This window comes from Gasterosteus aculeatus, chromosome 17 (genome assembly GCF_964276395.1).
Source record: "Gasterosteus aculeatus chromosome 17, fGasAcu3.hap1.1, whole genome shotgun sequence".
NCBI classification, from domain to species: domain Eukaryota; kingdom Metazoa; phylum Chordata; class Actinopteri; order Perciformes; family Gasterosteidae; genus Gasterosteus; species Gasterosteus aculeatus.
Genome location: NC_135705.1, coordinates 2,781,933 through 2,808,390, shown reverse-complemented (window position 1 = coordinate 2,808,390; position 26,458 = coordinate 2,781,933). Strand labels below are relative to the sequence as shown.

The window sequence follows — 26,458 nt, the reverse complement described above, 5'->3', positions numbered from 1 at the left end:
ACAGGTAATGCACACTAAACAAGCCGCTAACATGCTCGGGTCATCAAAAAGGCGAGCTCTGATGGAGAGTGGCGTTTCTGCATTGACTTCCTCGAGCAAATAGAAAATGATGCTGATCTTTTTTTTTTTTTTTTCTTTTAAACATGTTTTTATCTATTTTGACCTTTTCTGTAAACATAAGTGGTGTTACTTTAACAGCATGTCTGCTACCGATGCTCGACATCTCTCATGAGCTAAAAAATCGTGCTCTGCAACCTAATTTAGTCTGATTGATGATCTTACAGTGAAATGATTTGAAACTGCTAATATTCTATATTCATTCCTGGCATTTGGATTTATACTCTTAGAGGCTTAGAAGGACGAAAACACTCCTGTAACCTGCAAGAGGCGAGTAAAAAAAACTGTTAAACAGCCACACAAATTAACCATAAAGAAACGGGAGAAACAAAGAAATTACCTTGGGAAAAGAAAAAAGAAAAAGATGTTGAGATCAGAAAAAAGACCGTAGATATACAGAATGTCACATGCGTGTGGGTGTGCACATACAAGAGAATTTACCAGGGTCACGCGGTCAAAACATCTCACTATGAAAAAAAAAATGTGTCCTTTACTTCCGACTACAGTGAGTTTGACGCAATTCCACGCGGCACAAATCTGCCTCCTGCAAAAGGATCCTACAGCTGTACAAAATGTCATGCAAATGTGCTGTGTCGCTATGACCCCCCCCCCCCCCCAAACACACACACACAGATCACGTCCTGCGGCCCCCGACTCTGGATGACAGCCGCGTGCTGCCTCTGCATTAATGGGTTCAAACTTCCGTGTGTAGTCGACCACTTCGTCCATCTTCACCCCCCCCCCCCGAGACAAGCGATCTTTACCCACCTCAAAGACAGAAACCGACACAACTGTTCTACAGTCCCTCATCCGACGGCAGGACGCGGCGCGGCGCCGCGGCTGCAGCTTCTTTTGCCAAGGAAGCTGCGCACATCAAGGAGCACCCCCCCCCCCCCCCCCCCACTCCCAAAATTCCAATCTGCCCCTCGCAGTCCTTGGATCCTAATTCTGCGGTGGCCTGTTTGGCACGACATGAGACAAACGCAAATCAAACGTGTTTTCTCAAAGAGAAATCTGATTGTTCGACCACCACACTTCAGGACCGTCGCTTCAAGCCCATATTTGGGTTATTTTTGCGTGTTGGCTGAAGCGAGCCAACAAGCGAGTATTAAAACCATAAAACATTTCATGACGCAACTGAAAAAATGGAGAGGTCGGGTCAAATCATTAGTCAAAACTTTTCACATTAAAGCAAATTTACATTTACAGAAGTTGCTGTTTGGACGGACTTTAAAAGCGGTAGCAGGAAGACTAATTAGCAAAGCAGAGAATGAGGAGCAACGGACAGGAAGCGGATTCCACAATAGAGCATCAAAGAGGAGAGAGACCCTGCTTCCCTTCTCCTTTGGAATTGATGCAGTTTTTGCCTCTTCCACATTGACGCAGAGGACGAATGTGACTAATTTAGCACATTTAGCAGATCCGCAGGATTTCCCTTCCGGGTACATCATTTGTTCCTGCGTGGTCGCTCGACAAGTACACAGTGAGCGGAGACTCGGGGCCAGAGAAGGAGGGCCGTGCTCTGAGGCACCGCTGGAGTGTCTTCCATTCCCTGTAATTAGTATGTTCGCTGTCACGGCAACAGATCGGCGCCCTTTGCAGATAAGCTGTCGGCGGAAGGCGCTGGGTGTGTCCACACCGGTCCGCGTCTATACGCTGCGCCGCCCTCTGTCGGGCGAAAGGGGAAAGGGGACGCGGCGGCGGCGAGGCGAGACTTGCAGATCGAGCGTACAGTGTAATTAGCGTGTCAATTACCGCAAGGCGACTGAACTCACGTGCAGTGAATCAATCTGTTTAGTGCAGCTTGACTGTGGAAAACAGACTGAGCAGTAATAAAAAAAACTAACTCCATCCTGTTACTGTTATACCTGTCATTGGCAAATTAAAAATCCCGCGTCCTTTTCGCCGTCCCCGTCCCGCCTGGGATGCATTGATGCATTAGCGTGCTGATGCTAACACGGGTCCCGCTGCTGTCGACCTGGCTTCATAATACGACTCACAAACCGCACCGGTCGGGGGCTCGGGACACATTTTTCTCAATCAATTCAATGACAATTGAACGCGAAAGGCGCTTACGAACATTTCAAACGCACGCCTGCATACGGCCGCCTCCCGGTGTGCCAGACACGGCAGCGGCCTTTCAGCCTCTGCTGACACGGACTTATCGCAGGCGGAGGCGGCAGTTGCTGCTTTTGGCTCGGAGGCGCCTCAGGGCCATTACCTGAGTAATAAAGTTGGCTTTCGATGCTGCCTAATCTGGGCAGAGTGGAGCGATCGGGATCCGGCGGAGGAGAAATCCCGTCGTCTGCACACTTGCTGATACTTTAGTAAAGCAGTTAGGAGGGGTGTCGGCTCTCTCGGCGCCGGTCTCTGCCGCTGCCAAAGTTTCTGGTGGAAGATGCGCCGTTGACCTCCGACCCGTGACCCCCGAAAACATCGGCTTGATGCTCGACATTAGGTGAGCGCGTCTCTTACAATAAAACGTAGTGTGTGAAATGGAAAACAGACGTTTGTAACTTTGTGGGTTTGAATTGAAAACACTTTAAGCGGCTGATATCCTAAGATTTCACTGTGGCGAGATTTCCTGTGAAAGATGATCATGAAGCTAAAGGGAATAACAGAAGAACAAGGCGCCGAGGCTCGGGTCTGAGGTGGAACAGGTCGCTGCCTGAGCAGAGGTGGATCCTGCTGTTTGTGTTGTTGTGTTTGCCAGAAGGATATCGCTGTGTGCTGCTACGCCTGGTTAGAGGCGGCTTCCATCCGTCCTCCACGGATCGGAAAGGTAGCTGATAACCGCTTCGCCACGAAGGTAGCGAACGACCTTGGAGACAAACGGAGGCCGGATGTCAACGCCATGACTTCGGCTTATAGAAAATCGGAATAAAACTAAACAGCAGAAAGAAGTTGCATCATGGAAAGGCCACCTTCTCTCACCCTCTTGCGTTTTCATCTATATTTCATAATGCAGCAACTCGTGTGCAGTGTGCTTCACTGCATGCGCACACACATGCACACACACACACACACACACTGCCTTCAAACCGAAGCCGCTGCGTCTTTCACCAGGCGTGGCGCGGTGTACTTGCTTCTCACCGAGCTGATTTCCTGTACAAACACGGGCTTTGGTGCAGCGGGGCTGAATGCAGAGCGCTGCTCTCCCGTCACGCCATCGGTGGGGGGAGACGGACGACACAGCGAGCGAGCGGGAGGGACGCTGAGCGCGGATGCCGTTGACGCCGCGCGTTGGGATCTCACCCAGACACACAGATACTGGTGATAGTGATCCGTGAGATGCGAACTAGTGCGGCGCGTAACCGGGGGGGACGGGGGCCGAGCTGTTAGCGCTTTTCTGAGCTGAGACACAGAAGCTAATCCTCTCAAAAAAAAAGGGAAGGGAAGCTAACACCCCCCACCTCCCCCCCCGATGCAGCCAGAACCCTTTCCCAGTTCGTCATTACGCACTTCAAAGCATACATGATGAAATCCCCCAAGGTATTATAAGAGCTCTGGCACTCTACCCCGTCCCGGCCTAATGCCTCATAAACGCAGGCTGGAAACATGTCCCTTTACGTCTTCCCAGTCTTGGATCTTAAAGAAGCTCTTGAGAGTTGCAGAGGGAGGGCTGCTTTCCTACTGGGGGGGGATACGAGGCGTCTGTGAATCATCACGCGGCCGAGGGATCCCCGGCCCTTCCGCCGCCGCCGCATACGGCCGTGCGGCAAAGGCGGAAACGTGCAGATCAGGACAGGAGCCGTTAGAGACGGGCGCGGCGCCCCACTGGTCTGATGATCATCCGCTCTGCACACCGACGCGGAAACAGCAACGTGGAACTACGGGCAAGCGAAACGCCTCGTTAACGTTCCTTACACCGATGTTCCCAGAAGTGACTGCAAAGGTCTTCAGATGAAGAAGCCGAAGGTCCGCAAACTAGTTATTGTTGAGAAGAATGTCGGTACTCACTTTGTCTATAAAATGTCACAGAATAATGAGAAATGGAAGGTTGCTGATCACACAGAGCTCAGGGTGACATTCATTAAATTGCGTGCCGTGCAATGATGTTGAAAGTAAAAGAAAATAGAAGCAACAGTTTTCCTTTCCATCGCCCTTCAATTAATCAATGAGTAACTGCGGATTGTCTAAACGGATGAACGCTGATGTTTTAGCGCTGGTTTGCTGATGCCAGACGTCTTCGTATCAGCACACTTTGCGGGACGCGGCCGCAAACGTCCGATCGTGGTCCGAGGGTTCTGAATGCAATTAATGTCAAAGATTCAGTGAAATCCTGACGTATTCGTCTGTGACAATCACGCGCGGCGCTCCCCTTAAAATCCATATCATGCACCGATACGCCGCTGGTGCACAAACTGGTTTTAATTCTTCTACTTAACAGCTGACTCTCCTGGTTTAGCTGAAACGTTTCCCGCTGCAGCATCTCCCCATAATCTCTTAACCCGACTACATCGCGTCCCCCCCCCCTCTGGGCTGCTCCGTTTCATCTCTCTAAATGGCCGACGAGGATCATCGGACCATCACAATGTGGTTTGTCCATTAAAGAAGATAGCGTCTGGTTCTGTGTGTGCGAGGGAGAGAGACAAGGAGAAAATGAAAGCGATGACTGGAGAGAGAGAGAGAGAGAGAGCTGTCCTCGCTCAGCGGACCCGTGATAAGGTTTATCTGCGGGCCTAACGAGTTGGCCCGGTAGTCCCGACGAGCGGCGCCACAAACAGCCGGCAGTGGGTCGGGATCCCCGAGGTGACCGATGCGCGTTGTTCACGCTACGCTGCTTTGGAACTTTCATTTTCCGTAGGAAATGGCGTCGGCCCCCCTGCGGGGCCACATCTCCTATAATCTTTCTTCAGCCTTTCTGCTCACTGTAACTCCCGACGCCGAGAGGAGCTGCAGGAAGAGATGCTGCGCAGCTTTGGCACATGGAGACGTGTGTGTGTCCCAGAGGCAGCGGCTGAGGCAAAGATGGAGACACAGGGAGGGAGGAGGGGTGGGGGGGGTGGGGGGGAGACGGGGGGCTTCTGCTGAGTTAAGCCCCTAATCACAGTCTGCTCTGCATGAAGGACTTAAAGTCACCATTTAAAGCTACCTTCTCTTTAGTCAAGAAAAAAGGATAGAAATCCTGCTGCTTACCTCTTGGGCTTACTGCCCCCCCCCCGACCACCACCACCACCCCCTCACCTCCTTCCATCACAAACCCATTCTTGTGATGCACAGAGCTGCGCCGCATGCAAACGTATGCACCCGGCTGCATGGATGTGTCCCTTTAATCTAACGTTAGCCTCCATAACATCAGAGGTCTGAACGTCGCAAAGCAACGGCCTCGTGAAACAGTTTCTGGGGGGGCGGCGACTGTCCTGCCCCCCGCCCCCGATCCCCGTGCTCAGGTGCTTCATTTGTTGCTGTGCGAGAGCAGGAGAACCCGATCAGATCCCCGAGAGGCCGCGGGGCCCCACTGGCTCCAAAACACACTAATTGACTTGGCTCCGCTTGCAGCCAGGTGTAACACACTTTGGCACATCATTTCGCCGAGATCTTTTGGGAAATCCTCCCCCCCCCCCCTTCCTACCGCATGGAAGCTACACTCGCTGCACCTGCCTCACCTTCTTAGCTCGCCTGCTCGGCCGCCGTGTAGTTCCTCATCTAATGTTGCAGCATTGATTTATGCTTGGGTGTCCTGCAGCCATTAGGATAATTGCATGATCGCTTAATAACATCCGCCCCCATTGGCTGGGGCTATTTGCCCCCCCATCACCCACCTCGCTCAGTAAGACCCGTAACAACATTATGGTGCAAGAGAATGCGGTGGGATACATCATCTCTCAGCCCCCGCCGATTGATTTTAGACCATTTCCTCTCCCTTCTAAAGCCCTTTTAGTCCGTCTCTCACCTGTGCGGAACATTTGATCTATCGGAGGCTTCCAGGTCTTAACAGCTTCTATTGATTGGAATTCTTCAGCCAGCATCTTAGGGGGGGGGGGGGGGGGGGGCTCCGGTGTCACCTTGTAATTCAAACAGCCGAAGTGTTTTTGAGTGAGATCATCGCTGAGACGATGTATTTTTAGCTGTTAGGGCGAGACAAGTGGGCTTTGATTGCTTTCAATGGGAAATGACTGTGTTAAATGATCTCCTGCAACAAAATCTTTATTGAAATAAAGATTCCACAGCCACTATGGACTAATGGCTGCTTAAAGAGGAGAACTTCGACGTCTGCTTTTTATTTGACGGATCGAGCCGAGAGGAAGCACTCAGCTTCTGGAGTCGGGATGAACTTTAAACTGACAGAGAAGGATGAGCCACGATCCAACTCATGTATTCCATGTTATCTTCCCCGCGTACTTGATGAGTACTCATTAGTAATAGTATTGGTGTTTTACTATTGTGCACATCCGATTTCAAAAACAAATCATCATCCAGAATGAGGTGCAGGAAGATTCTCCCAGTGTTTTCTGTCACGGGGCCTTTTTGTTGGTTACTTTTGTTTAAGCACAGTAGTAAAACTGGTTGCACTGATGTGTTCAGACATCCGGGTGGCCTCCTTTTTAAAGCGGTTTTAGGGATCCTATCATTCACATCAGGGCACATGAGAAATGATGTTTTTTACCTTTCGGTCCGGGGACTTTGTGGCAAAGACGGGCATGTGACAGGCGAGCAGCGGACACCAGAACGGGGCGATGCTCTTCCCTTCGTCCTGTCCACACACCCACCCGGGCGAGTTCTCCTCCCCTGGAGAAGAAACAAAACAGGGAGTTCAACAACGTCTGTTCCATTTGTCCATCCGACCCTCGCAGAGAGACGCCCCCCCCCCCCCCGAGCGCTGACAACGTAGACAACACAGACGTGCTGCTACGGCAGGTATTTAATGCGCGGGTGGTGTTATAATCAGCCAGAGGCTTGTTCCCTGCCGTGGGAGGCGAGGCCGGGCGCCGCCAACACGGGGCCTCGACAGCGATTAAACCGATTAAACCTGAACCTAATCAACAGTGAGAGCCGGTCCCAGCAGGAAAATTGCAACCGCTGGATTTGAGCCGTATTAATAGATCTGCCCGGCGTGCGCGCCATCTCCGCCCTGAGCTTCCGAACAGGTGCACCTCTCGCGGGGGACTCCCATCACGTGGCTTGGTGAGCATATATTTCCATTTGCGGCAACCAAATTGTGCATGAAATCCAACAGCTTGCCTGAATTTGCTTCCCGCATCGTTAGCATACGTTACCTCGGAATAAGCTCCACTTTGTGTGTGTCTGCCCGCGAGGCACGGAGACAGATGCACGGCACTCATTTATACTGGTACTCTCCTAATGAAGGATTATCTTAATTGCAGAAGTAGAAGTGGAGTTTGTTTGATGAGGTAAACCAGTAAGGAGAGCGGCTCCGGGACAGAGTGACGCATCGGCGGCAGCAAGAACTTTGTTTTCTTTCTCTGTGTTGGCCCCACTGACATAACTCAAGCTAAGCTGCATTTCTTCTTTTTTATTATGCAATTCAAAAATGAGCTTTTTTCAAACAAAAATCATTGTGGAGCAGAGTCACATTGCAGATGAAATATACATGAAGGACAGAGAGCATTGGGCGTGCGTGGGTGTAACGTTTCCACATGTGAAAGATTCACTGAATTTTTGCACTTTTTATATTTTCATTGTTTCCTTTTTTAATCTTTTGAGCACATGGAGTTTAATTCATACGGCTCCTCTTCTTATCCAAACAATGGATACCTCGAACCACGCGAATGAAAGAGAAACTGCTGCACACCTCGAGGGCACACATTGAATGAAAATTAAAAAAGGAATTAGTCGTAGGAGCCGTGCGTGTGATTGCACAAACCCTAACGTGCAGATTTCAGTGTTGCAGGTACAGCCGCGCTCTGTGTTCTGAGTGTGTTCGCCAGCTGCCTGTTGTCACGGCGACGGCACAAGCTGACGGGCCCGTCCCCCCGGCCACCCCGGCGCCTTCAAATTGTACTCGTTCACTCCAGAGAGGCGCATCGATTTAGAAAGGGTCGGATTTCATTTCCGCGAACCGGTTGTGTGCAGAAAGAATTTGAATCGGTTTTAAATCATTCGGGCGTTTGTATTGGCGGTCGTCCGGAGTTGCGGTGCGGTGGTCTACGATGATCGATGTGTTGGCTCACTAAGCGTCAAGCCGGAACACAGGAGAGGTGGGAGGTCACTCGTTAGAAGACATTGTTTGAGCCCTTCTTCTTTTCCACAGAGTAATCGTCCACTTCCTAAAGTTAATTGTTAATAATGTTCCTTTTCGGGTCGGCGGACTTCTGCTACTCAGGAAAAATGAGTCCAGTGACCAATTAAAACAAAGAAAAGGAGGCAAATACACAGAGAGTGATGCAAAGTTGATGTGAGGGAACACCGATTAGTTTTAACCTTTAATCCCATGTAGTAATGATGATGAATAACTGGGACGCGCAGCACCAAATTAAAAATGTGAGTGCAGCAGGTTCCCTCCCAATAGAGGATTACCGTTCTCACCTTTCGTCACAGGGATTTGTTACAACACACAATTTGTTTGGGATAGTTCTTCTGCAACTTTAGAAACGCCTCAATGTTTAAAGCCTGATGTCTCCTGCAGGAGGCCTTACTCCAGTCCGGAGACGAAAAGAACACGGAGCGCTCGTGCGCCTGCTACTCGTTTCTGTGAGAGAAACAACATTTAAAAAGGTTTTGGGGGCAAATGGAATCCAAGCATTTATATTACCGCCTTCAGAATCCACCTTTTATTGTTTTGATCGTTTTGTTCCAGGAGTTTATTGTGGTCATGAAGCCTACCTCGCGCTTCATTAAGATTTACCACGAATAGGACTTGGGGAGAGGGAGGGGGGGGCGTTACCATCAGCCTGCTAGTGGTAATTATCAGCGGGAGCCACAGACATGAGAGTTTCTGTTCAACTGGTGTGTCGACGCGGGAAGAGAACCGAAACAAGAGCAGCAGTCGGAAATACTACAAATTACAACCCATAAGTGATATTAATTAATCCAACGGACGGGTTTGTTTGCATTGATTAGAAACATGTTGAGGATTAATATGTCAAACAGGTGAGAATTATTCTGGTAGATTAACATCATAACCAGACTGCAAGAAACAAAAGGGCATCTGATACCATTCGGGTGATCTTCCAAAACTTCACACAAAAACAATCTTGAAAACAGATGAAATGTGATTTAATTCAGGGAGGTTTTTTACGGGACACGTTACCACATTCAGTTGATGTGTTATTTGGGACAGACCAGTGTGCCGTGAGCCCCGTGTACTAAAGCGCTGGAACGCGAGGCTCTCTGCGTCTGAAGAATACACAATAAACCCGTACGTCTCGCTCGTAAAGGAAGTCTCTCCGGATTCGAACCGGCGCGTCGGTCGCAGCAGGCGATCTGGAGGGCGAGCGGCGGCGAGCCCGAGGTGAAGGTCGCAGAACGATAACTGCGCGTAGCAACGTGATTTGAGAAGGCGGCGGCTCGGGATGCTAAGTGGGGAGATGTAGCTTCTCGCCCTCTGTATTCCGATCATGCTTTTGTTTCAAGTCTTTTGCTGGTGAAGATTAATTTGCGGAGCATGGCGCTCTATCAACCCCGAACGACACAAAGGGCAAAGATACAGACTAATTAAATACACCAGTATATTTCCCATGGATCAATGAGAGTGGGATCCGTTAATTAAATCCGTGATAATGTTTACTCATCATAAACATTTCCCATGTTTGAGCGCGGCGAGATGGGGAGATAATCTCTGCAGTCTGACAGATTAATTTTGGGGCTACGGGGAAAATCCCTGCAGCACATTCTGAGCGAACGCTCCTCCTGTGATGGGGAGCGCTCGGCTAAGTGTTCGGCTTCAAAGGGAATCTTCCCGGCTTCTTTATCGAGTAGACGCACAACGCAGAACCACAACCCTTACGCATACATCCGCGCTATGAAAACCCGCCTCCGCGGTAGCAGAGCCAAGCTGAACCCCCCCCCCCGTCCATGAAGCCCACGCAGCAGGGAGGATTCTGCATTCTTCCCCCTCGCTTGTCTTGTGCGCGGCACAGGTCATCACGCAGTGGATTAAGAAGGCGGGTCGGAGTGTGTGTGTGTGTGTGTGTGTGTGTGTGTGTGTGTGTGCGTGCGAGAACCCGCGGGCTGCGCTGCGCTCATCGTCCATCGATCCGCCGGCAGAGAGGCGTGAGGCCGCCGCACTCAGCCGCGTAACCACAGGCAACGGCCCCCTGCAGCGGCACTGATTGCTTGTCTCAATCATCCCCCCCCCCTCCCCCGTCCCCCCCCCGTCCCCTCACCACCACTCGACAGACACACACGTAAACACTTAACGCCCACACACAAAAAACCTCCCCACCCCGGCTTCTGGCGCCGACGTCTCTGCAGCGGTCGCTCACGACTCGGCAGCCTCTCGTTGTCCTCGTGGGGGCCGTCGGAGCCGGCGGCCTTGACCCCCGTCTGAAAGGGCCGCGGCTGCACGTTAGGAAGCAATTAATTCTGCATTGAGAAAGCCCATTAATTAGAAACTGCTTGTGGCTATTTTTGAGCGGGAGACCCTTCAGAGAAACAGCAGGGCCACTCGGAGCGGGATAAAAGATGCAGTGGCACACCGGGTTATTAATGGACCCCGGGGGGGGGGGCTTCGGGGGGGGGGGGGGGGATTCTCACGTTCCGTTCTTTGTAACGACAAACCCGCGCGCGCACAAAGTGGCGAGTGGCCGTCGTTTTTTTTGCCTGTTTGGCATCGAGCTAAAGCAACGTTTTATGGAGATGCTGCGATAACATAACGAGGCGTTGTTAATGAGAGGACTTCAATACAGGCCGCTGGAATATGACGAAAAAAAAGCCACTGGTATTCACAGATGTGGCGCGGGGGGCCATTAGCCGCCGCGCTGGGATGACAGTGTGTTTCCTCCAAATGGAGGCAACAGAATAAACACCGGTGCAAAGATGAGTCTGGGGAAATGAGTTTTGTGATGTCTAATCACTCACTAAATCATGCATGAGAACATTAGCTATTTGTGGCGTCCACCATTCAGGGACGTTCCGCGGCGCCTCGGCACCCATTTTGACCCGAAAACAAGGCTTTTTAAACGCCGATTCAACTGCGGGTCTCCCCCGACGAGGAAGCCTCTACGACGGCGCGCCACCCGTGAAATTAAATCAACAACTCACTTATTGTAATTACATTTGGCTAAATGGGAAGTGGCAAAGTGTGGGTGTGATGCAATTAACACGTCATTTTCATCCCGTCCAGGATGGTGCGGATCCGCTTTCCCCCCCCGAGGGAGCCAATGAAATGCATCACCCCGCCCTCATCGCCGGCGCTTTTAAATGACTCGATGAGTATCGCCGTCTCACACTACTGCAGTGCGCGTCCGTGTGTGTGTGTGTGTGTGTGTGTGTGTCTGTGGTCGAAAGCAATTATAAACTTATACGTCATTATCCCCAAATCACCTTAAAGGGACTTTACATCACAAGGCCATTGTGTGCTATAATAAAATAAAATACAAATATACTAAATATCAATATTCGACCATTGGCTGTGATAAAGTTGACTCATCCCAATGCATTCTGGGAGAAGCGTCCCCCTGTGACCCTGTGGAGGACGAGGAGCTATAAAAGCAGATGAACTTTGCACAGGCAGGTGATTCCTTTCATGTATTTAACACTGTTTTGAGCTGTAATCTTTGTGTTTTTGACCTCTTTGCTCCTTTTAGAGAATCGCCATGAACTCTTCCATTAACCGCAGCTGGCGCGGCTGCAAAGGGAAGGACGGACGTCCACCACGTGGGCAGCGATGCAATAAAGGCTGTTGCCTGAGCAACATGATCTCCAAAACCTGTTGGTAAGAATGGATACGAAGATCTTGAACATAGAAATTGGTAACAATACATAGGAACTGGCGGCGGTTAACCACGCCCCCTGAGTGAACAACATGGCGGACCATGGGTTAGTATTCTATTCTTACAAGTTAACATTGATTTCCCGTTAAAAATGCAATCATAACACGTTTATTTTACACCGTTAGACTTCACGAAGTGTGTTTACGGGGCGCAGGTCCCCGTTCGCTTTGAACAGGGCGACGCCATCGGTCGCAGTCCGTATTTATTTCGTATGTATCACTACGAATTTGCACCTAAGACTTTCGTATACATTTTTACGAACAGGTTTTGGAGATCAGGCTGTATTCCTGACAGCCTGATCCCACTCCCAGATCACCAAATACCAACTCACGTCAAGCCTGTTTTGACACGTGTGTTGTTGTTTTACTCGCGTTGAGAAACCAGTTCCTAAACCTGCGTGAAACCACGCAGGCCGGAATACTTAAGCTTCTCCTTGAAGACACCGGCCGGGTAACAAGCGGAAGCTGACAGGTCACCGTTTGAAGCTGAGGGCCGCTGACGAGCAGGGACTCAGGATGCGTTGCAACAGCGGAGCAACTGTCAACCAGCGCAGAAAACGTCGCGCAATTGAACCCGAGTTTGCTCGCTGTCAATCATTTTAACAAGATCGACGACGCGTTAGTAAAACACGCCATCCAGCTGAAGGGTGGACTTTGTTCTGGTGACACACATTCTGCTGCGATGAACATTAACGGGGGGGGAAGCCGTCTGCAGGTGACGTTACCCTTTAGGTTCACATGTGAACGCTACTTGTTTAGCTGCAACGTACTTTAAGGATTTTCGAAGTTCTTGCATTGCTGCTGAGGGCGAAGAATGAAAAGAGCAATGCAGACAATATTCTTACTTCATTTTCTCCCTGGAGCATAATCAGAAAGAACCGATGAGAAAGTCCTACCATCCCCAGTCAATGCACTCCTTCCTATTGTCTGACAGTCACTGTCTTCCTCACATCTCAGGCTTCTTCTCCTCACCGGTTTGCCATTCTGGTGATGCAGGAATCTGAGCTTTCTCTACTTTCTCTTTCTCATGGAAACTTTCCACGGACAGCCGCATTGGCTGGAGGCCTAAAACCTTTCAGCCTTTTCCTTGTGTCAATTTCCTCGGATCAGTCAAGTGATCTGAAACTTGAGTGTAAGATAACGACGGACAGAGATTTCATTTTACTTCAACTGGAGGCCACGCGACTGCGGGGGGAGCAAATCAGGCGAAGACGGATCGGTGCTGACAGTCGATATCGGAGTGGAAACAACGTGCAATATTTACATTTCCAGCCTTTGGGGTTGTTTTCTCCCCGTGCGAGATCAATAAATGTTTATCCGGCGTTTACATACCAAAACAATTGTGATTATTCGACGATTTTCAGCGAAGGGAGTTAGAGGGCCGTGCGTTCGCATCTCCTCGAGTCGTTCGGGACCTCGATGTTCTACGTGCCTGCAGCGTGCAGCTCCTCGCCCGTCACACGGCTTTCGGATAGCTTGCATGATTTGGCTTTGAATACGTCGCTCTTTGTCCACACAGCAGCCATGGGGGGGGGGGGGGGATCCTCCTCGGTACGCCTGTTGTGTTGCTGATAAAAGGTGTGAGCAACAAGGAGAGGCTGGGGAGACGGGCGGCTGCACCCGTCCTCTGTGCTCGGCCCGACGCTTCTGATGGAACACAAACCACGAGCGGGGAGCTCCGCTGGAGTCCACAGATGGAGTGTGCGCTTTGTGCACACTGCGTACCTGCGCTGTGGAGGAGGAACAGCGGGCCAGCAGTAGAGGAAAAGAATCCAGTGCTGTGTGTGTGTGTGTGTGTGTTCTCTGTTCTTCATTTGCAGAGTGCTGTGCAGGGACGGAGAATCTCGAAAGGTGAAGAAATGTCTCGGGACAAAGTTTGTCGGGCGTGGAACACCGCGGGCTTCTCCTTGACCTTCATCCAATTTGTACTAAAAAGAAACGCAAGCGGCCGAACGACGGATTCCTTTTCATCCCCAGAAAACTTCCTCTGAATCCCCGAATGTTTTCTAATGCTCACAGCAAAGGCCTCTGGGAACTCGGAAGCCACGACGATCGGACTGGAGCCACGCCGCAGCGCAGCGGTGAGAGACGTACCGCATGCACGGCAAAGCCAGAATAAAGTGTGTTTGACAAGCAGCAGCGCTCAAGGCGATGCGGGGAGGAGGAGAGGATGGGGACGGGAGGGCCGGAGCAGCGAGGGGGTTGAATATGCGTGCCATCACGGGCAAATAAGCAGATTAATGTCCTCGCTGTTTGCCACTGGATGACAGCACGCATTGATGAAGCCCCAGAGAGGAGGACCTCCTCTCACTGCAGCCACACCGCGTGCACTCTGGGCAAAGCAAGGCGAGGGGTTGGGATGGGGGTTAGCAAGTTAATGCAAATTAAAAGGAAAAGAACTGTGCTGCTCCCTGCTGGGCGGCTCCCGGACGGTCTTTTCCTGCACCAGTGTTGACCGCCGCTCCACCATCAGGGAAATATCCGACGTTTGCGGAGAGGTTGCTCTTGCATGACGTCGCCGTCCCAACAGATGGAAGGTTTTTCATTTAACAGAAAAGTTTGCACTTCCGATGACCCAGTTGAGGGTCTCGGTTTTCACTGTTGTGATTCCAGTTGTGCGCTTAGTCCACAGGGAGCAAACCACCGATGACGTGTCTGAGCCTCTGAATAGAAAAGGCGGCGTAATTCTTTCCATGTGTGTGTGTGTGCGCGCGTGTGTGTGTGGGCCATGTTTTACCTTTTTTGTGGTGACTTAAACCAGTTTACACAGCGACATTATGGGGATGAAATCCACATTTAAGTCATGAAAACACCACCCTGTGTGTGTGTGTGTGTGTGTGTTCTTACGTTGTGCGATCTTGGCCAAGTGCAGACGGTTGACCCAGGAGATCTTGCTGACGGGGCTGGGGGTGTTGAGGACCACCATGAAACTGACGGGACGCCCGGACCTGCACGGAAACACACGGATGGAATCTTCAACCAGCGGAACAAGAAGATTATTCACGTCTCTGCTGTCGAGGTGAAGGAGCGACTGTGGTATTTACTGGGATTCCACACCAGCGTGTTATTGTGAAGACCTGCATTGTGCAATGACGGTGAAGATAAACCTTGGACCGAAATGCATTCCTTTAATGGAAATAAATGTCTTTGTAGCAACCTGTCTCCTAGAAACCTTCCAATAGGATTTTGCTGACAAACAGGATTATTCTCCCAGGTAAGGTTGAATAATGCAAACACATGTGGTTTTGCAGGATATGATTTTTGGTGAAAGACAAATGAAATGCATTGTGCACTGATAAATATTTACTATATAATTTCAGTACTTCGACTGGATCAACTGATTACAGTTCATGCACTTGGAAAAATGTTGGAGAGAATGACAATAAAGCACAGTGCATAACCTGTAAATCAATATGCGTGTACTTTAAAAAGAGGTTTGCACAGATGTTTTGGCCTGCAAAACCAAACAAGACAGCAGAGGGGAATTCGAGAGGTGAATAATGAATAATTTGTAATTATATTAAATATAATAATTTAATTGTGTTTTGCATTTCAAATTGCAGTTGTGATTGAATTTCCTCACTTTTTAATACCACACGTAAGGCGCCGCCACAAAAACAAGGTCAGAGGTCCTACATTTTCATTTCAACCTAAAGCTCACAAACTGGTGGTTTTACCTCACAGAGCCGTGAGGTGCAGGACTTTTAAATGAAAGGAGCATGTTTGACATGTAGTGTGGATATATCGACAAAAAGCAGAACATTGCAGCCACAGAAACGGGACACCGAAAAGGAAAGGTTTCATTTCATAGGACTTTGAGTTCAACGCGTCATGACGTATTGTTTTCCTGCCAGAGGAACTGCTGGAACGCTTTTAGTTCCACAGGGGGTTCGGTCGAGAGGGCTTTATGATTCCCGCGACGTTCGGGGTTCGGAAGGGACGACCACGCGGGGTCACAATAACACGCTTCCAGGTGGGGTCCGACGCTCAAGAAGCCACTAATGTGTCGCCTCCGCTGGAATCGGCCGGGTGACGGCTTTCTGGGGCCAATTCCCACTCGCACGCCGTAGGAGACCACATCTCACAGGAGATGTTTGTGTGTGTGTGTGTGTGTAGGTGAGAGAAACTCGAGGCAACCAAAAGAAAACAGAAAAGTGGTCACTTTTCGACAGGTGCCCCCCCCCACCGACAACAAGCATCCAGTGAAATGAGCAACATCCTTTAAGGTAACAGGAACATCATGACCTTTTAACATCAGGAACGACGCCATTAGTTTAATAAACGAGACACAATCATTAACCAAAAGGCACAGAGACAGATGTCTTATGCAAAACTGAGTGAAATGTATTTCATTTGCTTTGTTATGGACGTTGAGGAATTCTCCGTACTCCACGGCAATATAACTCATGTGACCACGGTTGGCTTGCGGCCTCGCGACATGTCGTATTTACACCATTTACTCTCAGTGCCTGCATGGTAAATGCGTGGCTGGTGTCGACGTTCCCTCAAAGGGGGTTCAAATGAAGAATTCAAGCACAGACTATTTGCCAAAGTGTCACCTAAAAGTTTCACACGGCAATGCAAAACAACGGTAAACTTTATTTAGGGAAGCCGGTGCAGGAAGTCTGCCAGACAAAGGGAGACGAGAACGTCAGAAGACACCGTTTCGTGGCTTCGATTCCAGGTTATTTATCACCAGACATTAAATGCGTCTTATTAAAAAGGTTCCGTACGTGAGACCGAGGCAGCAGCTCGAGCTTCGAGTTAATTACACATCGTAGCCACACGTCACGCTGAGAAAAACACAAAAACGAGGGATTCATCCGTAACTTTTATTTCGACTTTTGCTTGAGTGACAGTGACTGAAGGTCCTGTAACTCGGGAGTTATTTCACAATCTAAAATGTATTACGAACATGTAATTGATTTTCCTTTGGTAGAGAAGTTTCACAAATATTTTTGCTCAAAATGACAGTTCAAAGTATGAAAGAAAAATAGGAAGGTCAAACTTCTAAAAACCTCTTCTCGGGAAAACCAAGAGCTCAACAACCGCCGTGTCAGATTCCACGGCCTCTCAATCCGAACACCACCGACACGGAAATGACCAATGAATACCCGCGGGTGGGCCTTTGGCCTAATGAAAAAATAATAATAATAATAATAATTAAAAACTAAAAGGGAGGGGCGAGGGGGGGAGGTAGAGACGTGGAGGAGCCAGCACAGCTGATTTATGGGAGCAGGTCGGCGGCGGAGAAGCACGTGTGACGCTGATGCGCGAGGACGGGACAGATTCGGGGGGGGGGGGGTCGAGTGCTGAGTGGCAGCCTGTCATGCACCCACCCTTCAGGTCACCCCCCACCCTGCGGGGGGGCCACGGACGGGCAGAGAGAGAGAGTTGAAGGAGACTTTTCACGCCGTTGATTAAAAGTTGATGCCCGGCAACATACACGTCTCAGAATTACGGCCGAACCAGGTTGTAAAGTTGAGGTGGGTCGGGTTTGATGCCCGAGGTCCGCTTCCACGGGCTGCTGGTGCAGAGATGACGAGTTGACGCCACAACAGCGCCTCACATCGATTCATGTCTTTTCAAATGGAGCAGAGCCGAGTCGTTAGCCGAGGAGGCTAAATGTCAACTCCGAACTCGACTGAAGGTCATTGACCCCCCCCCCCCCCCCCCCCCCAGTGGGGATAGTCAGTACACAGCAGCATTTCATTTCAGCCTTGCTGCATTTGGACGGCCTTTTGTGGCATCATACAAAAGCACCGCGATTGGCGTTTCCTCCACTGGCTTAACGCGTGCACGTGAAGCATGACATGTGAGAAACGCGCCGACTGGCTAAAGCAGAAGAATGCGGTTATTCTTGGTCGCCGCCAGGTGCAGATGTGTGAAAAGCGCATAAAAGAAAGCGGCGCGCGGGTTCGGGGGGGGGGGGGGGGTGAGTCTTGAGGAGTACACTTTTGACGGCTTATTCGGAGTTTCGAGCCCCCCCCCCCCGACCCGCTCGCCCTCTCTGCGGGTAGTCGTGCTCCGCCAGCCGCCGTGTTGTGCGAAGGCAACACACACGGTTTTTAAGTGCTTCTCTGCTCCGAACAAAAAAGACCTGTCGGCTCGGAGCGCGTCCAGCATTTCCCTCTCTCTCTCTCCCCCCCTTTTGCTCGACCACTCTCTCGCTGAGCACACACTGAACTACCCGATGCAACGACTGAAACGCCGCGTTCCAAAAGGAGAAATGAGAAGATCTGTGGGCATTGCGACGTTCTCGTCGACACGAGGGTCTCATGACAGAACAACACTTTATCGGCACCGTAAACAACTCAAATGTCGGCTGCCAAACATCTCCAATTCGGGTAAACCTACCCGGCAGGTGAGATTCTGCCTCCCTCACTGCACATGGGACACTCGCGGCGTCCCGTCCGCCCGCCGCTGGACCTCGAGGGCAGCCAGCGAGATGAAAGGCGCGTCTGCAGGCGCACAGTGCTGCTACTGTGTCTCTGTGTGTGTCTCTGTGTGTGTCTCTGTGTGCGTCTCTGTGTGCGTCTCCGCCTGCGGTTGCTCCGGCAGACGCGGCACAAAGAGGACGTTAATGAACTGCTGTCACGCGTAGGCGGGGGCCTTTTGAGGCGGCGGTCGGGATTCTCCCCACGTACTCGCTCTGTTTGCAGTGTGCTCGGCTGTGATGTGCTGCCTTCGCGCCGCGGAGAGTCGCTTGCCGCCAGACATGAGAGGGGGGGGGGGGGGGGGGGGGGCACACACTCTCACCAGCAGAGCAAAGGCTCGGCACACTTTTCTCTGTGTGTGTGTGTGTGTGTGCGTGTGTGAGACGGTGTGGCAGTGCGTCTGCCGGGCAGGAGGTGCTTGTGAATAAATGCGTCGTACATACGGAGGAGACTGCAGAAGCGCTCTTGTGCCCCCGTAGACGGTTTGTGAGATCAGGTAAGAGAAAAGGCATCGTTGGGGGAACAGCGGAGAGCCAGCGCGCGTGCACCTGCGGCGGCGTGGATGTTTTTGGGAGCGAGGCGGAGCCGCGATCTAGCAGCGCTGCACACCGCGGGTAGTGTCAGGATGGCTCGGGCACCCCGCTGTGCCACCTGTCACCTTCAGCCCTGCGCGCCCTCCCCCCCGGCTCACCGGCTCACCGGCATGGCACCCGCCCGGCTCCGAGGCCCAGCCTCAATTAGATTGCTATCGCACAACCAAGATTGGTTCTTTTTCCCAAAAGGAGCGCTCCCTCTCTTTCGGCTGACATTGTACCTCCACACAAACAAACTCTGTGGCCCTCTCCAGGTCCGGCCGTACATTATTTAGGATTTAAGTGCCACTCGCTGCCGCTTGGACATGTGCAGGGTCGGGAAAATGTCCTTGTCGGTGCGGCTGCGGATGACATTATCACGAGAAGTCAGCAAATAGGGTTCCCCTTGAAGGGGAATTCGGGGGCCTGTCTTGTAAGCTTGACATCTGGCTCCAGCGAACATCTGACTAAGCAGATTGGCCCTGCGGGCTCCGGTGTGACAGCCGACGAGGAAGCCGGGAGACGTGGGAGAAGTGATCTGCGCGGCTCCGCTGCTCAAGCTGTCACTTTGGCTCGGCCTGGCACGGTCTGATTCTCCCTGGCTCCGAAGCATTAGGGCCGCTCCTCCCCGAACCGCCGCCGCCGCCCTGCCGGCGCCGAGCCAAGTCTTTCGCGGGGGGGGAGTTCGATCGTCACATTCACTCTTTCTTCCTCCCTCTCTCCTGCTTAGTCTCTCCCAGCAGGACTCAAAATTCTTCCCCTTTTCATCCTCCCCTGACTTTTCCTCACCCCCCTCCCCCCAGACGCCACATAAATGGGATGCGTTCTAATTCGCAGCTGCTGTGCAGAACTCTAAGCTGCTCATATTCTCTGTCTTTGCCGTTTCCTGTTTTTCTCTAAGCAGGCGTTCAGGCATTCGTGTTGTCGCCACCACATCGAGGTGGCCGGCAGTGGAGGTAAAACACAGCCGACGACCCGAGTGTGAGACTCCCTGCCGACGGTTGCCTGGCGTTCAGTGATGGCGTTAACTTGTACAGCGGTTTCTTTTCTCATCCGCAGCTTTACGGGCGGGCGGGTTTGCGAAGCACCTCGGCAAGGCACTGATGCTGTCAGTCGGCGGTCGACGGCCCAGCTCACAAGCGTCTGGCCGCACGTTGGCGTCCTCAATGAACAGCCTCGGTGAACGGAGGGAGGGAACGCCGAGAACGACGCGGCTTATTGCGCACACGGTTTACGTGCGGTGAGTCAGACGAGGTGGAAGCTGCAGCAAAGTGTGTCTCAATTAAATCCTGCAAAGGGAACATTTTGTGGGGGCTACTCATTATTCTGTTCAAGTGCAGAGGGAGATGAATTGTTGCAGTCAGGTAATTACCCGGTTGCGACAGAATAAAGTGTTCTCGCCTTTTGGATTTGCAAAGGTTCACTGTGTCTTGTTGGTCAAGAGATCTTAAGTGTACAAACATTACCGCCGTGTGTTTTTTTTTCCCCCTCTGCAGTCCTCCTACGCTTTCCGCCACTTTTCAGGTAAAAACAATCTTTGCACATACATTCAAATGTTTGTCGCTGGCTGTTATCTTTCAGCGATGAACAACCAAGATCCGAACCCCCTCGGGGAATATATATATATACATATATGTATATACAAAAAAAATATATATATATATTTTTTTTGTATATACATATATGTATATACAAAAAAAATATATATATATATATTTTTTTTTTGGTATATATATGTATATATATATATATTTTTTTGTATATATATATACATATACGTATATACAAAAAAAAATATATATATACATATATATATATATATATATATACCAAAAAAAATATATATATATATATATACAATATATATAATATATGTATATATATAAAATATATATATATATATATATATAAAATATATATATATATATATATATATATATATATATATATATATATATATATATATATAAAATATATATATATATATATAAAAGATATATATATTTTTTTGCATATGCTTCAATGTTTTTCCAGTAAAACACAAATAAGCTGCGGCTATTTAGCTCGGATGGTTAATAAAATATAAATAATGGGAGACCAATGCCAGAGCTAAAAGGTTTGCTTCAAACGACGGGACATAAGATAACTCGATCGACTGCTCACATTCAAACACAACTTGCTTTGGAAATGTTTGGAACCTCAAGAATAGATTTCGCTTTGGACGAACAGAATAAATATGAGCAAGAGGGAGGGAGGGGGCTTCTCACCCCTCATTCGCTAACATTACAGTGATATCAGAGTAAGCCTTTGATTTCTCCATTGATTTCCCATTATTTCTTTTAGGATTTTTTAATGTAAAGGTGAGGTAGGTACATTTTTCGGCGTTTTCCCGCTTAGATTTTTTGGAGATTACTTGGAGGACCGGACCGGACCAGACCCCCCCCACCTCAAAAATATTTTTAGTGCTATATCTACTCACTTGTCTGGTCTGCCGGGTACCTGCAGGCGTAGGCGACATTTGTTGGCGCTCTGGATCTGCTCTTCCTTCATGCGGATGAGCCTCTGCAGAGCCAGACACCAGTCCTGGGCCACAGTGGTGTTCAGGTTCTTCGACGGGGGGGGGGGGGAGAGCACACAATTAAGACGTGTTCTTCTGCCGTAGCTTACAGTAGGTCATCTCCCCGAGAAGCAGAGCAAGCTGTGCAGTCAGTATTTATATACTTTCATCCCCTCAAAGGTTGAATCTCAACATCAGCATCCATTTTTATAGCAAACGCTAGTGGTTCACATCAAACAGACGCGAATCAATTGAAGGCAACGAGCTGTGCTGAAGTATTCTGTGTGTTTGTTTGGTGGACAATACGGATGACTGGATGGAGAGTGAAAAATCAAACCCCCCCCCGGGGACGATGAGCTCGTTATACGGGGAGGATTTGGCGCCACCGTTACCCTAAGAGGCTCTTTGGTGATTGCTGGAGTGCACCTCCGCGGTTATGTAGAGTATGGTACAGCTCATGTGTTAGTGGTAGACCACTGGGAAGTGTCCTGATTTGAACACCACAGGGGGGGGGGGGGCGCTGCTGGTTCCATTTGGAGCACAGCAAATCTGACATTTCTATCCGCAATATCAGAGGGGAAATCTCATCCTCAACATGGTGGCTCTGTTGATGGAGAGATCGGAATCAATGAACACGACGCTGTCCTTTGATCACGTCTTAAACGTCAAGAATCCTTTTCACAATCTATTTAGAAGCGATAGCGGAATTTCCCCAAATGGTTATTCCTTGCACCGCGCAGACGTGATATCTAAATCACATTAAAATAAGCTATGAATACTTAAACTTCGTCTTTGCCGCCTCTGTGATCCTTTGCTCTGTTCTCGGGGCCGAGGAGCTCTTGTTAAGTAGTCTGCCACTCTGCACAGCACATTCTTTCACATGCGCATATTGTCAGTCAATTTCCTAGCGATAACTAGCCCGTAAATAATTTGTGACAGTGATCATGGAACATGACAGTTTAAGATCAATCTGTCAGCTCACAGAGGAGAGGACTTGAGGGAGCACGGCTGTGTTCTCGCGGTGTGACAAATGGAAGCTACGCCTGAGATCTCATATATGTCATTTATGTTGTGTAATACCCATTTGCGCTGTGAGGAGGTGCAGGCGCAGTGAAAGTGAAACACCGAGTGACATGTAGGTACCTGGTACGTCCCCTGCAGAGTGCCCACGAGGAGGGTGACCTCCTCCACGACGGAAAGGTCATGCTGAAGCTCCTGCAGCTCCTGGTAGAGCCGGGGGGGGCCGAGGAACGCCTTGCCTGAGAAGCGGAGCGACAAGCGAAGCCTCGGCATTGGTGAAATCGGCATTGGCGCGCGCGGATTAGGATGCAAAAGACGAAGAAGTACACATTTTAATGTCGTAGAGTGAAAAAAAATCAAAAAAGCTGAAGGTGGTTCCTGAAATCAGTTGATCAGTTTGCCAAACAGTACAAAGCCCAAGGACATTCCATACACTAAGACTTCTTAGTAATATATACACTAAACATGTATGGTGTACGGACTAACCATCTAACGCTCAAGATTGTAGTCTTTAATCTGTCCGAGAGGACACAAGGACATTGTTGCTCAGAACCAGGGGAGGCGCAGAGGGAAAAGTTGCCTTTGCTGAAACTCCCCTGGCGCTAATAAAAGAGGTTGGATGTGCAGATGGGTCGATCTTCATAATTTGTTGAACTACAGAAAATGAATTTCTGAGTAAAAGAGAGGAAAAAAAACAGATGGAGCGACCGTTATTCGGAGCTATGGTGCCCTTTTGCCGGCCAAAAGCAATGCAGGTGTCTCATTAGACGCAAAACTCAGCATCGATTTGAGGCCGCCCGACTTCCAAATCCCTCTCTCTCCTACTGCTGCGGATCGATAGCCGTGTCTCCTCCTGTCTGCCGTTCTCCGTCCCGGCTCCCTCTGGCTCACGCCTCCCCGGCAGCAGAGCTGCCTAATTAAATTCTGCAGGTAGATTTTGCTCTCGAGCGTTCCGCCACAGTCGCCGCTGCCACGTACTAGCAGCGGGGGCCGAGCCGATCGGCGGGCCTCAGCCAGGCGCGCGCCCGCCCGCTGCCTTTTGGTCTATCCGCCGGGATTGATGGAGGGAGAGTAAGGAGACCAGAGGAAAAGGGGGCGAGAAGAGGACAGTGGTGAGCTCGCATCGTTCGTTTAAAGAGCTCTGTTGCAGCTTTTTGGGGGGGGTTTAATGAGATCGTTCTCATGGGCCACCGGTGACGTCTGTCAACTGTGCAAAGAAATCAATAGGTGAGACATGTGAATACAGACGGGTACGCCGGGAGCAGCGGGAGCGTTGCGCTGCTATCCTCTCCAAAGGGATTGGCTGGACCCCCCCGTGCAGGTCCGTCCAGTCCTCTGCAGCCGGCTGTTGGCTGCGGCCCGAGAGGTGAATGTGCTGAGTTGTAATCCAGCGTAATCCCGTTGGTGAGGCAGGATTGGGGGGGTTTTTTCACACTCAGACACGGCTGTTCACGCGGGCCGCCGCCGCCGCGGCCGGAAGTCTACGCCGCCGTGCCAATGGCGCTGGCCAGAGGATTTAAAAGAAGACAATGCGGCTCTCCACACCTGCATCCTTAAACCCCCCCCACCCCGTCTGATCCGCGGCCAAAGCCCCCCGCTGCACCTCCGACACAAAGAGAAATGCACTCCAGACAGCAGGTCAAAAGCAAAGCGGCGGCGAGGGAGGAGGCGTAATGGGGACAGAATTAAGGCGCGGTAGCGCGGCCGTAAACAAGTAAAAGGCAGAAGGAGACGGTCCGACGGAGACATGAGCCGAGGCGAAGAGGGGGGGACGGGCCTGCGTTTCCCTTAAGGACGGCTTTCTTCAATAAAGACGGGCAGAAGATGAAAAATGACTCAATTTTGAGCCGTGCCGAGGGAGCACTGGATTCAGAGCAGACACCCCACCGAATGACATCACACGGGGGTGAAACTATAAATAGACGGGACAGGCTGTCTGAGGGGAAACTTTTGTGAGCGGTCCCGCGGATATTCGGGGAGGTTTCTGCGTATAGACGTGACCGCGGTGACTGCGCCGTGTCGAAAAGGAAAAAGATGGGGAGCGTGTCGGGATCCTGCTCCTTCTTTGGGGCATAACGTCTGCAGGAGTTTGACGTGGAAGTGGAAGGGAGACAGGCGGCTGGGCTGTGGGATCTGACCTTAGATGATCCCCGAACATTTGTGGCTGCACGCTGCCAGGGGAGCCGAACGCTCGCCCCGTACGGCGTCCCAACCGGCAAGCTGCTTGCCGAGCGAGACCCGAGCGGCTCTGAGGAAGGCACCGCCATCGCCTCGTCCCCTTTTCCCACGGCACATTTATCAGGGATCTCGCCCCGGCTCCGTGTGCCGGTTGGGAGAACCGGCGTTCCAACCGCCGATTCCCATCTACCGCTACCGGCTCTCTAATTGGGCCTGGGGAGGAAAAAAAAGGGAGGGAATCGTCTCTGCAGATTGATGACTCCACCCTGTGTGTGTTTTGTGGTCTATCAGAGAGTGAAATGAGACTGTGAGGACGCCGAGGCGGGGGCCTGTCCACCGCCATCATCTCTCTCTCCCGAGATAAAACACCCCCCCACCCCCCAGGCAGATTGGAACAAGTGACCGTCATCACAAACACGCCCTCAATCACAGGCACGAGCACTCGGGAGCAGAAACGGATGAGTCGGAGTCTGAGACTAAAAGACGGTGCAAGTGATGAGATTTTACCTGGGGGGCCGGCTCGCTTGGCCCCGCTCTGTTGGAAGAGGGCGTCTTGGCTTTGGGAGACCTCCTGGCCCACCTCCACCACTTGCACCTGCTGCAAGGGGGCGCTCCACTTCATGGTGTACTTGGGGCCGACGGGGACCAGGCTGCTGACGTCCGGAGGCCCCCTGGTGGAGACAAACCCAAAGGATGCACAGACGGAAATAGGACGGGGTTCTGGAGGGGAAACCACGCTGCTAACAGCGCTACACCCTGAGAGAGAGACTCGGCAGCGGGGAATTAAGACTCCGTGTGATCGCCCCCCCCCCGTTCCTACCCAAATAGTACCCCCGGCTGTGAGGAGGAGTTCATTGCTATTCATGTATTCCTGTCATCAAGCAGGCAATCAACATTGTGATCGGGTTTGTCGAGATCCTGGAGGGCAGACAAAGTCAACTTCGGGACACTCGAGTTGAATGAGACGTGGAGTGATAATTGCTTTGAAGGCTGAACAAGAGGGCTGTGAGCAACATCTTTGACAGGGGCTCCGCCAAATATACAAAATCCCCTTCCTGTTTACTTTGAGAGGGAGAGAGATACGATCAATGGTGCTGTCGCAGGAGATAAATTGGAAAGAAACTCCAAAATGTCTGTCAGTAATCTAGGACTCCTGTAGCTGTAGTTAGGCCTTCTACCCGTTTGTTTAAAGCTGATAAAGCTGCTGCAGCTCCAGATAGGGCTCTGAACCCCTTGCAGCTCTTTCTCTTTCCAATACAGTTTTACCAAAATACCCTTGCAAACCCCCCCCGTCCCCCCCGTGCAGCTCAGCAGACTCTCCTTTACAAACTACCGCGTAGTTTTAAGCATTACGGACGCATTAGCAAAGTCTTTTTGAAGGCAAAAGTCATCCGGCTCCGACTCGGCTCGACAACGGGGGGACTTACTTGACATTTATGTTGGCGCAGACGAGCACATCATCAAAGAGGAAGACCTTTCTCTCCTTCGACTTCAGGACTTGTCCCCTCTCGCCGTACACCGTCTCAATGAGCGTCTCACAAAGCACCAGCGACCCCTGCTCCGAGTTCAGTTGCTAAAAGGGACACAGCAATCAGATCAGAGTCAGGCGGGGGGACGGGGGGACGGCATCACAAAGGGCCCGTCCTCCAGAGCTCCATGCCCGCAGGACGCGGGAGTCCGC

General features: G+C 50.8%; 1 protein-coding gene across 4 annotated transcripts in view; it reads right to left on the bottom strand.

The window, feature by feature from the left end:
- Nucleotides 1-26,458, bottom strand: part of arhgef10la (Rho guanine nucleotide exchange factor (GEF) 10-like a) — a 72,561-nt gene that overhangs the window by 19,742 nt on the left and 26,361 nt on the right. For all 4 annotated transcript variants that reach the window (XM_078092801.1, XM_078092800.1, XM_078092803.1 and 1 more), the window contains 6 exons: nucleotides 26,205-26,350; nucleotides 25,285-25,448; nucleotides 22,723-22,838; nucleotides 21,502-21,629; nucleotides 14,861-14,961; nucleotides 6,728-6,849 (listed from right to left, as the gene is read on the bottom strand). In XM_078092801.1, coding sequence (XP_077948927.1) covers nucleotides 6,728-6,849; nucleotides 14,861-14,961; nucleotides 21,502-21,629; nucleotides 22,723-22,838; nucleotides 25,285-25,448; nucleotides 26,205-26,350 — 777 coding nt within the window. The remainder of the gene's footprint in view (nucleotides 1-6,727; nucleotides 6,850-14,860; nucleotides 14,962-21,501; nucleotides 21,630-22,722; nucleotides 22,839-25,284; nucleotides 25,449-26,204; nucleotides 26,351-26,458) is intronic.